Raw genomic sequence first — 16,560 nt, 5'->3', positions numbered from 1 at the left:
GCCTTTATACTCTTTGTAACTTACACCCTTGTTTCACAAATGCTTTAGCCTGGCATGTTTAAGCACTACATTATACTGAAAACTTAGCAAAGAAAAAGCATAAAAAACACACTGATTTCATTAGAAATGTATTTTGAGCAATTTATATCATAATGTTGCACAATATTAAAGAAGAGGTAAGAGTAATGCAAGAAATTAATGCAAGAAATTTGGGTGAGATGTTACATAATGAAATAAAACCACACAGCTGCTTCATACTGTGGTTGTCAGAAGTTTGTACCATAAAGTTTCCATGAAAGGCTGTGATGAGCAGTGACAGGGTGAAGTAAGGCTCTAAAACTGCTCAAGTAAAACTTGAAACAATGACAAATAATGGATTTTAAAATAAGGATTTTCAGGCACTACTAGAAAAAAAAAAAAACAACCTTTTTTTAAAAAATATACAACAGTACCAAGAAATTGATAAAAACTAGCACTAGCACAGAAAACCAAAAGTTCACAGCAAAACACTGATTCTTACTTGTGAGTGTGTGGGAGGTCCCAGGGCAGGATATGACCTGAGACACAAACCTGTATGCTAAAAGATTGTAAAGTCTCAAGGAGAATCAAAACACCTGAGCAGTATTTGAAATAGCTGAAATTTTATAATATATTTTAAACAAAAGATCTTCTAAAGAGAGCCAAAATGCATACACAGAAGATGACAGGAAAACAGGATCAATAGCAGATCAGAGATAAAGACATCCTTAAGACACTGTCAATAAAAAAAAGTACTGTTTTTATTCATTGTTGTAGCAAGAGCCACTTTGAAAAAAAATGTTAAAAGCAATTAAGCAATTCTACAGAAATAGTCTGGGATTTTGTGCAAAGCGAGAGAGACTCCACGCTTGCCTCATCTCCTAGAAGCATCCCATATTCTTAGATGTGACGTTGCCATGACAACCACAACTTGGTGACCTCGTTATTTCAACCTAATCCTGCTTTGAAATTATAGTTGCTCCACCCTTTTGCCTGGCTAGCCTGATAACATAATCATTGTAAATGAGGATGGAAAAACACAGCAGGATACCATTCCCCTAGTGACATGGGACTGGTCTCACCTTATCAGGGAAACAGAGCAACAATTAAACTGCCCAAATCTAGAAGCCCAAAAGTAGATTTTTATTTTTGTTGTTGTCATTGTTTTGTTTGCTATTCTTTTTTGAAAAAAAAATCTAATAGCTTGTCAGTACAGGGATTTGGTTTTAATGGGGGCTTTTTGGGAAATTCCTTTTAATTTAATTTAATGTCTTTATCAGGAAATTAAACAGTAATAAGGGGTAGTTCTTCTTAATTATGCATTTGTTTTGACCAGCAGCTGGAGGACGATTTAAGATATAAGATGAAGACTCAGGACAGAACTTGTTTAGCAAATCAGATTTGGGTTTTTAAGTTCAAGCTTGCCTTGCTCTATTTAAACTGGTCAAAGCAGTGAGTACTAGAAAACCCAGCTGCAGACATTATGGAAATACTACTTTACTTACTATTATACTATTACTTACTATTGTAATACTTTCTATGTTTGCTCACATGTCACAGGTATATTACTGTAATTCTGCACTTATTACACACATGGGCAACAACCTTACCAGTGCTGCTGCAGATTTAAAGAAAACACTTTCTTGGCTCCTTGGGGAGGTAATTCGGAGTTTTGTATGTACATAGGACATATGAAAACTAGATGAGGAAGATGGGGAGGAAATAACTTTAAAAGAACATAAATTTGGAGCTTACATACCTGTGTATGTAAGAACATACATACCAGTTTCTGGTATGTTAAGACCAGAAACCTCCAGTTGCTGTCAGAGAAGTCTAATTTTTCCCTTTCTTGGTGTTTGCATATTTTAATCTGTATAGGGGCACATTTTACCTTAGAGGTTGTGATATTGCAAGAGACTTCTTGAAGGAACACCCTGCACAATGAGGCAACTAAATTTGTAAATAATGGTCATTATTAGAAGAAGATGACAAAAAGGAAGAAGGACAAGCTATTTTGACAGAGAAGTACAAAGAACTATTAGCTTGCTTGGTAGGGATACGAGACTTCTGTTATTATGGTTACTTTCAGAAGAGTAAGAAAGATTTCCTCAATCCTAACCTTATGTGCCTCTGCCAGCAAAGGGGCTGAGTCAGCCTCTGAGGATATGAACTCATGATTCTAGAAAGAAACTACATTTTAACATTTGGAGAGTTGTACTGCTAAATTGTTCCTTCCAACTTTCATGTCATAATAGAGAAGTTGGGTGATGTCCTCTAAAATCAATCACCAAGGACTCATGCACAAGCAAAAGTACCTATCAGGCACCCATGGATTCAGTGACCAGCCAGGAAAACCTTTATCCAGAAAGTGCTTTATTAACAGTATAATCACAAGGCTGAGGTAGCTGATGAAGCAGCAAGGCAGATAAAGTGATGATTTCTGGTAAGGCACAAAAAATTTTTTGAATCCCACTGCAGCAGTGCTTGAGGATTGTTTTCCTGAATAACCAATACAAAAATCCCAAAGCACTATAGGCATGCATTGCAGGTACAACATGATGAGCTAACGGCTGAGCTCTTCTTCTGTGCCTCAAAAACACCTTTCTTTTCAAGAGCATCTGCAACAGGCAGGGCTAAACCACCACTTGCCTCTGTTTGAAAAATTGCCACTCCCAGCAGAGAAAATGAAACCATTGACAGTTTACACAGTCACCTTCACATAGGATCAGCACAAGGTGTCTCAGGCACAGAGAATTCAGCTTTTCTCCACAAAACAAACAAAAACCACAAACAAAAATACAAAAAAAAAAAAAAAAAAAAAAAAAAAAAAAAAACAAAAAAACAGGGAGACAGAGAGATCACCAAAACACACCATTTCCTCCATGAAGGGACCCCTCAGCATACCCTTGGCCTTCCTTCCCCTTCAAGTGAGCCACTTTGCTGCCAATATCTAACTAGTCAATGATTAGAGGAGAAGAAATGTGAACGTAATCATTAGACATTTTTTTCTTGAGTTGTTCAGCAGGGGTTAGAAATCAGTCTCCATTACAATATTTTTCTTAAACTCTGTTGAATCCCAAGTGCAGAGAATAGACATGAGTAGGAGATGTTTTTACAGCACTGCAGCAAAGGAAGCAGGTTTTCCCTCACTAAAAGGCCAAAGTTCATTTTCTTAGAATAGCAGCATACATTCCAAAATGGTGCCTTGCATTTACCAAGAGCTATCAGGGAACAAGTGAACAAGATTTATGTCCAGATTCAAATTTAGTTCTCCTACATACAATAGTAAAAGGCCAGACCATTCAATACTTAATCAGGTTTGGAGTCTGATTTTTCCAGCCTTGCTTGAGATCACCATATATCTTTTGTGCAGGCTGATTAATCCCTCTAACTACTGATTCTAACACATGAACAGGAATCTAGAAGCCCCAAATGGAATCCTAAGCAGGAAGTGTACTTTGACAATTGATTTTTGCATCTACAATCTGACCTATTAATCTATTACAACTTAGTTTGCTGTACTCTTTTCAGAAAAAGGAATATATTCTCCCTGTTGTATTTCTGATGCTGGATTTGAACAGCAGCTAAAATCATTCTGTATTCAAAACAGCTAACATACTGGGGGGAAAGACTTGTGAACTCTTCCCTGTGCAGTTAAAAGGGGACTGCATAGCAGACCTCTTGCTGAATTTGGGGGACACGACTCCTTACCGACCCTGCTCTGGAATCCGTAGGTATGAGGTTTATAGGCAATACAAAAGTTGTTATGTACAAATGTTTTTCTGCCTCGTACAAATGTAAAACTGAAATAAGAACAAAGCTCTGCCTCTCTCCCAGTTCATTAGTGACACCTAGTGACCAAAGACTAAAGGAACCGCGCTCCAGAGGAGCCCATTTGCACTGGCCTGGATTACGCTACAAAAACTGTAGGGTGTGGCAGGACAGAAACCAAATGAAAGACGACATTTGCTGTGGGGTGATTTAAATTTACACAGAAACGCTACATCTCCTTTAAAGAGCAATGTTCTTCAAATCAAAAAGAAAGGAAGGGATGTTTTCATAAGCAGGAAAGAAACCATTTGGACAAGTAGAATGTAATTACTTACTGAGACCCAGGAAGGCTCTGGGGCAGAGCATTCCTACACATTAACGATGTCCACAGTACAAGGAACAATGCATTGCCCTAAAAATCTAATTTTTATATCTCATTCAGAAAGGATAACTACCAGAAGAGAGTGTGACTGCTCCTTGTTATGGTCCAAGTTCTTGTTGATAGAGAAAAGTCTCACCCACACAGCTGTAGTGCAATATGTTATTCCACTTCACCTACACCGTGGTGGTGTTCACAGGGGTCCCAGGAAAAGGGAAGGGACGAGGATCTGACTCCATGTTTCAGAATGCTGGTTTATTGTTTTATGATATATATTATATTAAAACTATACTAAATGAGTAGAAGAAAGGATTCCATCTGAAGGCTAGCAAGCAGGAAGAAAGAATGGAATGATAACAAAAGCTTGTGTCTCAGTCTGAGACAGCTGGACTGTGATTGGCCATTAATTAGAAAACCACATGAGACCAATCACAGATGCACCTGTTGCATTCCACAGCAGCAGATAATTATTGTTCAGTTTGTTCGTGAAGCCTCAGCTGCTCAGGTAAAAAAATCCTAGCAAAAGGATTTTTCATAAAATGTGACACTACACCAAAGTAGATCTCTCTATATCTGGCCATACTAGTATAATAAAAATCACTCAGTTACTGATCATTACCTGGATCAATGATTTGTGGTTGCAGGGCAATGCTGAAAATACCACAGTCTTCTCAAAAGGCTTGTCCTGTATTGTTATACATTTTCTATTATATGGCTTGGGAAGTGCTATGGATATGTTCCCCACTTAGGTGGTTGGCCCCAGCCTCTAAATCACCTTTAATTTGTGCCATGCTATCCACACAGTGGATACCATGTGATGGTAACACAGAAGCTGCAGTAATGCTTATCACTCTTATTGAAACAGGCATAGCTCCTGGTGGTAAGGATGTGACTTTCTACCTGAAAATCACTTTTTTTTTCCCCCCCAGTTTTTCACTAGGTTTAAAATTTGTAAAATGCTCTGCACTGAACTTGAAATAGAAAAAGTTTAAAAGATGCCCCAGAATAATGTTAGGAGACATTCCAAGGGAACAGATTAGTCAAAAAATGGCAAAAAAATTGAGTTTAAGGAAGAAAAACCTGGGCAAACTCCAAAGCAGAAAAGATTAGCAGAAAATGTACACTCTAGAGCAAAAGACAAATGTACCGTTCAAAAGTGGAGCCAATTCCTTATGCAATATATCTCAGACTATACTTATAGCGGAAGAAATATTTTTTAGTCTTATAGGAACAAGTGGAAATTGAAGCCTTCATCAGTCTCCTTTATCTTCACTTTGTGCTCATTTCTCAGAGAAAGTGACTCCAAGTTGCAACACAGTAGAGATGCAGGCTTGTAATGTCCAAACTGGAGGAACCATGCTCATTGGTGTAAGGATGTTGCACAAAACAGTTAAAATCACAGATGACTAAAGCAGATGAAAAAGAACTTGGGTGAAAGGAGACATATCCATTGCCAGCAGCAAAGACATCATGAACCATACAGCCAGAAAACCTATACAGATTCTGGGAGTTTTCAAGACAGATACACTAGAAAAAATGTTCAGAAATACAAAAGAATGCTACACGTTCTTTAAATTTCTGAGATAAGGAATAGTAGGGACTGATGACAGAAGGTTTAAGAATTTTGTGTTACCAAAAGAGGACAGCTGTAGCCTTGACCAATTAAAAAGAAAACCCCACAACAACCCACACAATGACTGGCAGAGTCAGAAATACATGTCTTGTTACAAAAATAATCTGCTCACTGCAAACACTTTGCCCCATATCCCATTAAAATTCATTTCTGCTCCTATCTGTACCAGAACCTAGTACAAGACCCCCTCAAAGAAGGAGGAAAAAATTCCAGCAGAAACCAATTGATTATCCCAATCTAATAGCCCTGGAAAAGTCCTCAAAACAAGCACAAAGATCAGAGACAGAGAAAGGCCCCATGTTTCACTCATTATGCCTTTTTCACACTGCCTGCAAGATAACTAGAGACTCACCAGCTACCTTGGCCTGTTTTGTACAGAATATAGGTAAGTTTGAAGAGGAATTAAAGTTTTTGTTGATTCAGTCTGCTAGCAAGACAGTGGTTACTTTTAAATGGGGAAGCAGCATAGACTCCTGAACTCAGGAAAACTGCTCTCTGTGTGGCTGGTCTCTGACAAGCAGCTTTCACCCTGGCCCTGAGTCTCTGTAGTATAGCTAAGGGATCCATGGGAAGTGAAATATAGTCATTATTTGACCTTTATGAAATTTTTAGGAGTCAGAATCACTACTGGAAAACCTTCAGGGGTCCACAAAAGCAAAAAACAATGACAGTCATTGCCTTAAATTGGCAGGTCTTGAGTTTTATTCCTGCCTTAAAGGAATAAAATTCCTGCCTTGTAGGCTGGCTGTGACCTTACAGAAGGTTCACTGGGACATGTTTGAGGTTAAAATGATCAGCTGTATATTGTAATATCTCCTGTTTATACCTTAAGTTGAAGTGAACTTTATCTTGCTTTAAGATTTGCAGCTTTCTTCATGTGGTATCTTTCTTTATAAATAGTGAAAGAATGGTCAATATCTATTCACAGCATAATTATGTATTTGCTAATTACTGTCGATTACATCTGAAGTGAGATGATCACAAACTTGTTAGGTCCAATTACAGAAAAATCATTAGTCAGAGCTTTATAGTAGAGAATAGGTACAGTAGGTATTAAATAGATGTTTGGCTTATTGCTGTACAACTACTATTATATCAGTGTGTGTACCTTAAATGTCCATAGCCTCTGCTATTTTTCAGCTTTGTAATCTGAACTGCTGAATTGCAAAAAAACCCCAGGTGCACATGCACTAGGGTGATGAGGGAGAGAGATCATCTTGATGTTTCATAAAATGATATGTACATAGTTCAATAAGAAAGCCCTTTACCTTCTGTGTAAAAATTCAGCTTTTCCCCAAATGAAACAGAACATTAAGATTCAAGAATATAACTTGTAATCAGATCTATTATTTCCTTGCATCAACCCTTAGATTCTTTCCTGTGTGTTTTTTTGCCTAATGATGTTATCATTAAGTTCAACAAAATTGAGTGTAATGTACTGAAAATACACTCAGCTGATATTGAACTTGTTGATGAGGAGTGTAGGCCGGTTAAAATTGACACAACTGACAAGTTCTCTATTCCCCCTTACTTTATTGCTCTTTGGTTCAACATTAAGCTTTGAAAGCAAAAAACCCTTATTGCTTGCTGGCTGAAAAGAAAGGTCATACTCAGGAATACATTTCATTAGTCATGACTCAGACTCTTTTATCAGTTTTCCTCTTTGATGTAAATTCCAATTTGTTAATGGTGCGTAGGTACAAAGGCAAAAATAGAAATATTTCATAGAGTTCTAGAGACTATCACTGACAAACTAAGGTCATAATTCTATTTCTGTATCAGGGAGGTGATATTTTCTTAAAAATATTTTCTTGGAGATACAGGAGCAGCAAAGACATCAGCAAAAATTTATGCTTTGATTTTAGTGGTGCAATCACTACCAGACTGAGTGCTAAATGCACAGGTTGCTGCCTAGACTGCTTTTGCTGAAAAACCACTGAAAGATCTAGTTCACCACATGACCCCAAACCAGCTGCACTAATGCATCAGAGGGTAGAGATGCAAAACTGTGAGAAAAAATCCAGGAAGAAGAATGGTACATTGCCTAAAAACAGAATTTCAAGACCATATTTCTAAGCAGCAAAATTCTACTGAGAAAGTCTGTGCCAACTTTAATTTTTGTGACCACCTCAACACTTTATGGAACTAGACTAAGAACCACACCTATCCACAAAGATATTGGGCAATCTGTTTCAACAAATAGGCCTGTAAGTTACCATGAAAGCACAAGCAAGGGAGGTAAATTAGTACAGAAATGACTATATAGATCAATGGAAAGAAGTGTTCAAAACAATACAACAACTAACAGAACTGCCAAAATTATTCTGCCCTTCCTGATGCTGTCTGTTTCCAGGACCAAATCAAGTTATAGCCAACACAGTCTGTGCCAACCCCCAGAAAAAATTTGAAAGCCCTTCACTCATTTAAAAAAAAAAAGTTAAATATTAATTAACCAATAAATATGCCAGAAAAATACAATATAACTAATGCATAAATATCTACACGTTAATTTAGGCTACTAATTCAAAATAACCAAGGCTTTGCCATTACATATTACACAAGTCAAAAGAATATTTTGCCAAATAACAAAACAACCTCAAAATGAACAAAGCTGCTTTGTACATTGTGATTATCATGGCAATATGAAATCCTATTCATGTACTCTTTTTAATATCTCAGCCCTTTTCCAGTCCAACCAGAACCAGGACTACCTACTTTATCTCCCAACTAGAATCCTTGCACTTGCTATAAAAGGAGTCACAGATTGATTCTTCACTCAAAGTCATCAGTAGAATGCATATTAAAGTCTTCAAGAGAGAAGTACTGTAGTAGGCAAAAGTTTTATTTAGCAGTACCTTTCCAGCCCCACTCCAACAAGACCTCAAGGCCTGATGGATTGATTCTGCCCAGCTTCAAATGGGGACTTTCAGGACTGACACTAATACTTCCTATCTGACAAAATCTGAATATTTAATATATCCTTACAGAAAAGCAGGGTACCAAGATCTCTCAGATAATTTGGGATTTTCTCACAGATCTTCCCTTAGCATTGACACAGTCTTTGATTTTGCAGGGGGAAAAGAAGAATTGTCAGAAATTTTCAGACCTTTAGAATTAGTTACCATGTGCCTCAGGGAATCCTGGCTGGATCCTGTGAATTGCAGTGACACCACCACTTTTGAGCAAACTACACTACACCTGTAAATCCACCAGAAAGGTTTCACAATGAACTGCTACCAGCTTGCCAGTCACTCTTTCCACAGAATTAAACCAAAGCACCTGGGCCTAGTTAACACTGACAGACAAACCTTGAATGAAGTCTAAGTTTCTCCTTTCCATTAATATCATTTTTAAGTAATATTTTTGCCTGCAGGAAATGTTACAAAGTCGCCTCCAATTTCAAATTAGGAACTATTTCTGCATTTAATTACAATGGCTTCACATGACTGAAGTGTGGTCAGATGAGGTGTAGTCATGCTGTCTACAGATACCTGAAGATGAGTTTTCCTCATCTGCTTGCTTTGCAAGGTAAAGGCATCTCCTTCCAGCTGTATTTCAGACTGATGTAATCCATTCCTTCTTTCTCCCAAAACAGATTACAACAAGCTACCCTTGTCCACTCAAAACTCCAGCTTCTGCAGTTCCTCTCCTCAATAACTCTCATGTACAACAAAAGGTACTTGTGCTTCTCACATCTGCTGTGTTCTTGGATTTGTTTGGATTAATAAAAGCTCTGATTCTCTGGATAAGAGTTAATTCTATCACTGTGATCCACTCAAGTAGCTGAGAAAAGAGAGAGTTTTCTGGCTTGCAACCCTCAGATTTAAATACTTCCAGATCAAGCATAAATTTGGCTCTTGATCCTACCCTTTGTTCTGATTTTTGGAGAATAGGACACCCGATTAACTCCAAAATGTAGACTTTTGTATGTCTGCTTCTACTACCGTTTTAGTCCTACTTGATTCCCCAAGTATTTTAGACAAATTCTAGTTCTTGTGATTTTCATAAATCATGTCCATCCAAACTACAATCAAGTACATTGAGAGAAATATGCAGTTAGAAAAATAAATAGAGAAAACTGAAATAAAAAGTATTATTAAAGAGCAAAGGCAGATGAAAAACTGAAATTAATACCTTATTTTTCAAAATAATACAGTATTTTCCATTTATTGTTTTTCTCTTCTTTTACATTTTTCAATTCCCCTTTCAAGTGAAAGTATAATTAATAAAGATTTGTTGCAGAGAAGTACCACCCATAATAACACTACATTTAATTTTATCCTGCTTGCTTTGCTAAAACTTTTTGTATTCCTAACTCTTTTCTTATTTTTGACAGCTAAGGGAAAGGGAGACACTGACACACACACAAAATGGGAAGTCCTCCTTGTGCTATTTGTACACTATGGAACATAAGTGCCTCCTAACACTGCAGCTGTGTGGCTGACAAGCAATATAATTGTTTAATGCAATTTAGTCAAGAACAGCTAAAGCAGGAAAAACCTGACTTTGGAAAAATCAGAGACAGATTCCTACTTTGCTCATTGAGGTTTAAAGAAAAGTGCTTTATATGGCTGAATGACTGCCTTGGCATGGTATACTCCTTTCCAAGTCCTGAATTTCATGCCTTTTTTCCCTTTCTAAAGCTGATTTTAATTTTGGACAGCATCCACCTAGAATTACTTGTATGTTTTTAATTTCTCCTTTGACTACAGAACTTAAACAGGTTTGGCTGGGTGGATTTAATCAGAAACAGATAAAGAGTTTTGAAAATGAAAAGTAAGTATGCTAAATGCACCAAAGTCAGCTTTCATTCATTTACTCTTCCTTTATTTCTGTTATTAGAGAGTTTAATGCTCAGGTTCCTCAAAGACCTGAAGTAAAATGAAATAATGAGCACCAAAGATATTGAACTTACATATCAAATTTTTTCCAAAAATCTAATATTAAAAGCAAGTCAAATGGAGTTTGTTGTCTGTAGCTAATGAACTAGATAAAGTTGAAAATGAGTCCAGGGTAAATTGGAGATAAGTAAAGTATCAGATTTCGAGAACAGGAGCTTGACAGCTCTGGCATTATCTAAGGGTCTTTTAATGCCCTAAATTGTTCTTTGCTCTTTACTACCACAAGACAAGACTGATTTATTACAACAGTATTAACACCACTTTAGAATTTCAATTTATTGCAATAGAAAAAGGTAAGTTGTTTGAAAAAAATTGAACTCTGTCTGCAGACAAAAACCTTGAGATCTTTCAATTTGATATTGGGGTCCCATAGTTTCTAAAATCCTGGGTTCTTGGTTTCACCATTGAACTAAAACTCCTTGACCAGACTCAACTGACATGAAAAGCAGGATTAGGTCTGCAATGAAAATGACTTAAGAATTCAGTAAGTCCATCTCAGTAAAACAATTCAGTCATGTAAAAATTAAGGACATATTATACTTCTATTGAAATTCAACTCTGAATTGTTATCTTATACATCAAGAGTTCTATTATAATGATAGTGCAAGGATTCCATATCACCAGAGTTTCGTACCTCCTCAATGTTTCTCACAGGCATCTCCTCTAAGCACTGACTGTTCCTGATCCTTGCAGCAGCCACCTGACTCCAGAGCCCACCAATCCACTCTCTTATACCACTGTTTTTATTGGCTACAGGTGTGGCCTGTTAGGATCAGGCCTGCTCCTAATCTTTAGTAATTGGTTCAGCTGCAACTCTTTAGGGGATAAGATTACATTCTATACCACCTTCATTTACCCATACTATATCCCCCTACACTGAATATGTGCAACAAAAAAGCATATACAACTTTCCATTTTGGGGGTCCTTATTTAAATATACCTGTGCCTAAAACTGGTCATTAAGTGTGTTAGAAATTGAAGCCTCATTGAATTCCCAGCTTTGCCACTGTCAATTGGCACTCTACTGTTGACTTTTGTAGAATCAGGATTTCATCCAAGACACTACAATCTAAAACAAGTTCTGAGAAGTTTCAGCTGCTGTATTTATCAGAAGAGGGGTTTATCTTGAAATTATGAAAAGTGAGATTATACAATTTACATTCTTTTTCACTGCTAATAAATTTATTATTGTGCATATATATAACTGTTGAATCAAACAAGAATTATAGAAGTAGAGACTCCAGGCTTGCAGACTGTCATACATTTGTATAAGACTCAAAGTTCACATTACAGTCATTAGAAAAGTAGACAGAAAGAAAATAAAAAGTAACAAAATCTTCTGTTCCTTTTAGCGTGCTTAGAACAAAGGAATAACTTCCTCTCCATCATCCAAATAGTAACCAACAATAAGAGTAAATAGCCTCCAACAATTTTCCAAAAGCCAAAAACATCAATTATGCCACAACCAGATGTCTAGTCCTTCTTCTCTACTTTTCTACAATAGAGTTATGTGTTAGTCAAAAAAACAGACACAACAATACAAAACCCAGGCATAGCATGGAAATGGAAGGGAGAATGTGGAATAACTAGTGAATACATTATAGTAGAGCCTTTGCATCCAAAGACTTGCCTATATTTCACCCACATCCCTGCAGAGATATCAGTATGTGTAATGGAATATATTATCTTTCCTTATAAACCTTTCCTATGCTAGTCAATATGGAACAGAAATTTTCCCTTTTTAAAATGGTAGAAGGAGTTCAGAAGACCTGAAGTCTTCTGAAATATCTGCATGCTACATGAACTGTCCCCTAAACCAGAGAGGAGGAAATCAAGGTACAGGTGGAGAGTCCAGTTTCAGAAAAGAAGTCACAGCTCAAATACTGAGTGTAACAGAAATTCTCAGGCACAATCACAAAAATACTAGCTGATCCAACTATTAGGATGTTTCAGGTTGCTGGATTGTAATTTTCACACATCAAAAAAGTAGAGGCAAAGACAACAGATGACCAGCAGCTAATAGACTGTCCTTGACTTCCTCTTTGTCTTAGCTTACAGGAATTCTTACAGTAAAATTATTATAAAAGATAAACAGATATGCCTACACTGTTTTGTGTAGTATGGGGCACAGCACATCTTTCATTACTGACTACTGAAATAGCCAGTGATTTCTTCTTTTTTTGTCAGTTCTCAGCATATTTCCACTGATTTATGTGTTAAGTCAGAACTTTTCCAATCTCCCCTCAGAAATAGTTTGTGGATAAGTACTGATGTCCATGTTTCCCTTTACACTGTCACACACAAATGAACATTTAACAGTTCACATACAGATGTTTATTTTGCTCAGCCATCTGTTCCATCTGAAACAAAAGAGATCACAGAAAATGAATTCCCACTGTAACTCTCTTTCTGAATGCATAAACAACAGGATTCTCAACAAAAAATCTATTGGTTTTCACAGTGTGTTGGGAAAGATTGCACTTTATGGATGACTCAGGAAGTCAGATCCCTGTTCTGAACAGTGTGGAATATTGGTAAGATAATAATGGAAAAATGATGAGTGATCATGCGATAGCATAGAGATCACTCTAAAATTTTTACTTGGAAGATGGTGTTGTGTGTCTTTTTTTTTTTCTTTATAGTTACAAGTGTTTGGTTTTTTTCTTTTCAGACAAACCCACAACTGAGAACTGGATTGGACATAAGCAGATGCAGTGAAGGGCAATAAATCTGTTTCTCTGAGAGAAACAGATTTAATGAGAGACTTGAAGAGGGAATGTGGTGGGCAGTGCCAAACTATAAGAGCCTGTTTTCAACTGCAGGGATGAGTTGGCCCATAAAGACTGAGTCACAAAGCAGTGGTCAGGTAAGAGGTACATGTAGAGGGGGCATGAAATGGGAATAATAAAGTCTGCAAGAGGTATACACAATAGTATGCAAAACAATAAAGAGTTCTAATTTGGGAAAGCCATTAAGAAGTATTTGAATTTGAGTCAACGAGAGAAAAGGAGAGAACCATAAGAGAGTAAAGTTTGTAGTGAAATCTGTTAACTAAAATGAAAGTTCAGTTACTTGGTGTGACTGGAAGACAGTAGAGGAAAGGGAAAAGAAGATACAGCTGCTAAAGGACTGTCAGAGAACCGGTTCTCATGAATATGGAGAGATTTTGTCCACATGGAAATAGTTCTTATCCATTCCTGCCTCCTGATCATATATCTGCATGGAAACTGTACCTTTATTTGTTTCCTGGCCTCAGCTGTCCAAGGCCGTTCCAAACTCTGGTCCTGAAAGTTTTAGAATGCCCTCAACCTAAAATCTGAGCAGGTATAAATAGCTTACCTGGGGTATGATCTGACCTCCAAATAAATGAACAAAAGTACATTCAAATCTCACTGAAGAACACAACAGTAATACCTTGAGCCAAGCAGGTTCACTATAACTACTGGCTCTGTTTACACTGACCTATATCAAGTCAAATTTTCTCACACCCCAGCCCAGTTCTCTCTTGGGTTTCACTTGGGTCTTAGCACATTAGCTCATGTACTCCTGCATTGGAATGGATATAGCTGTACCATAATAGCTGACTTCAGGATGAAAATTTTCCATATTTTTATAGTCTCTGAAACTAAACAACCAGACAAAGCGTGAGATTTCATGTAATTGAACCAATCAAATTCATGTCCTGATACCTGCAGTCAGGCTTTAAACCAGAATTGTACTTGGGGACCGAAATCCAGGCCTAGAAGAAATCAAGTAATGCAGCCTTGCCTCCTATTTAACAAGTTAAGAAAAGTAAGGAAGCAAACAAAATCCCAACAATGACAATACTTAAACCCAGAGTTTCTGTGGAGGTATTCCTACCTTAAGTTTCCAAACATGAATATCTACCTGCCACAACAGCCTACCTGATGTCCCTGTGTATTAAGTGGCAAGTAGTCACTAAATGAGGTAATTTTTTTGGTTTCTTTTTTATTTCTCAAGGGACACTGTCTGGTATTACAGCAGAAATTTTTTTTAATGAGAAATTATGATTTTGAAGAATATATCCATAAAATATTTGCACTATAAAGCAAAGAGTAAAAACACTTTATCTGTAATGTTACATTTGAAAAATATTTTGGCATATTTGATGCACACACAAGTTTGGAAAGTAAAAGTTGACACTAATAAGGTAATAATTTATAAATCTGTTTAAACTTCCCACATATATAGCCATTTAGAATTACTTTTATAGATACCCAAAGAAGCACTAGCCAAAGAGGAGCAGACCCAGGAAGCAGTTCAGTGATGCTGTTTGGGTATAAACCTACAAAAGCTGACTCATCTTGTGTTGACACAGCAGCTGTAGCACAGGAAGAAAGCTGAGCTAGCCCAAGAGGGTTAAGCTACACCAGACTGCAGTAGGAATTGCAGTACAGTACCTCATTTATGTCTGGCTCATAAGCCCATGCACTGCCCTGCCCTGCCCAGCCCTACACAGAAAAACAGAAACAGCCAAGACAAAGAACGAGCTTTTGAATACCTTAGGATTTATATTCAGTCCTATTGCTTGTGGGTGAGTTTTCTATCTGACTTCCTGCACTACAAAAAGTGTTCATCTTTAACATGTAAAACTTTCAGTTTTTAGAAGGCCGTGTTTTACCACAGTGAACAAGGTTTCATGGAGCAATACCAGTGAAGTGGGACACCCAAGCCAAAGAAACTTAGACTCGTTCCAGTTCATGTTAAAGAGAAACTGCAGCACCTCTCCTCTAGTCCTTTTATTAGGTCACATTATTGATTATGTGTTTTTTCTAAGGAGGTCTTAGGCATGAAATAATAATGTTACACCACATATCCAAAGCAAAAACAATAGACACTCTTAAACAGGAGAAAAGATGCCTCCACGGCTCTTTTACTGGGTGCTGGTCTTGATATAGTCTATAACACCTGTTCTCAAGGCATAGAAAGACTCAAATAGATTGAGCTTCAAATCATCCTTGCTGATTCTCTTATTCATGTACTTCAACATCTTAGACATTAATCACTAGGAGTTTACATACAGACTAGTCAGAAACACCCTTATTTTAGAAACACTGGTTCAGTCACTGCCATCTTGCTTTCAGTTTGCCTCATTCAAAATAAAGCCACTCTCACTGCTAGCTTCGATTTGATATACAACCCTTTCAGACTCATTTCTGTTGTTCTTGATGCATTCTGTACTAGTCTCTACCTGGATATAACCACACAAATTAATGCTGATGCTGTTCTCAGTACAGTGACAGCATTAATAGAGCACTATTTTGTTGTCCACAATAAGCTCCCTCTTGTGCCTCTGGTGTTCTGTAATTAGGCCCCTTCAGACACACAGTTTGGTTATTGTGGTTCATCAGCTTATAATCCATTACTCTAAATAGCCTCATTCTCATTCTTTTTTTCCCCCTTTTCCCTGTTTTTGCTGTTAAATTAAAAAACAAAAACAGGTAATGGAAGTAAAAAAAATTACTCACCCTTCATCTCGATCTAACATAATGTTTATGGGCAGCAGGGAGAGCAGGAAGATGTTCTTGTGAAGAGAGGAACTTGAACAGCTTTATAGGACAACAACCTAGGAAGAAATGACAAGCCAATACCCACATTTACTGTTTGTAAATCTGAGCATTGATTCTGCTTTCACAAGTGGCTTTCATCAAATGCAAATCAGAAGCCTGGCATCTGCTTGAGTAACCAGGCAGCCCTGTCCCCCTTTCAAGGGAACAAAAGCCATACAATCAAAGGATTTTAAGAGGATGGCAAACTTATTGTAAGCTAGAAAAGGTTAAAAGTCTGCCAGGGCTTAAATATACCTCTCAGAACTCCCAAGTATGGAAGCACTTCTG

The 16,560-nt window shown here is 37.3% G+C and overlaps 1 protein-coding gene across 1 annotated transcript in view; it reads right to left on the bottom strand.

Annotated features, from left to right (window-relative positions):
* The window catches only part of LOC139592661 (LIM domain-binding protein 2-like), a 340,648-nt gene extending 324,378 nt beyond the window's left edge, over positions 1-16,270 (bottom strand). Inside the window, exon 1 of the mRNA XM_071432729.1 lies at positions 16,192-16,270. Coding sequence (XP_071288830.1) covers positions 16,192-16,211 — 20 coding nt within the window. The 5' untranslated portion in view covers positions 16,212-16,270. The remainder of the gene's footprint in view (positions 1-16,191) is intronic.
* Positions 16,271-16,560: the final 290 nt, after the last annotated feature.

Source organism: Agelaius tricolor, unplaced genomic scaffold (genome assembly GCF_023055355.1).
Source record: "Agelaius tricolor isolate 1412-34295 unplaced genomic scaffold, bAgeTri1.0.p SCAF_8, whole genome shotgun sequence".
Classification (NCBI taxonomy): domain Eukaryota; kingdom Metazoa; phylum Chordata; class Aves; order Passeriformes; family Icteridae; genus Agelaius; species Agelaius tricolor.
This window is presented reverse-complemented; position numbering and strand designations above follow the sequence as displayed.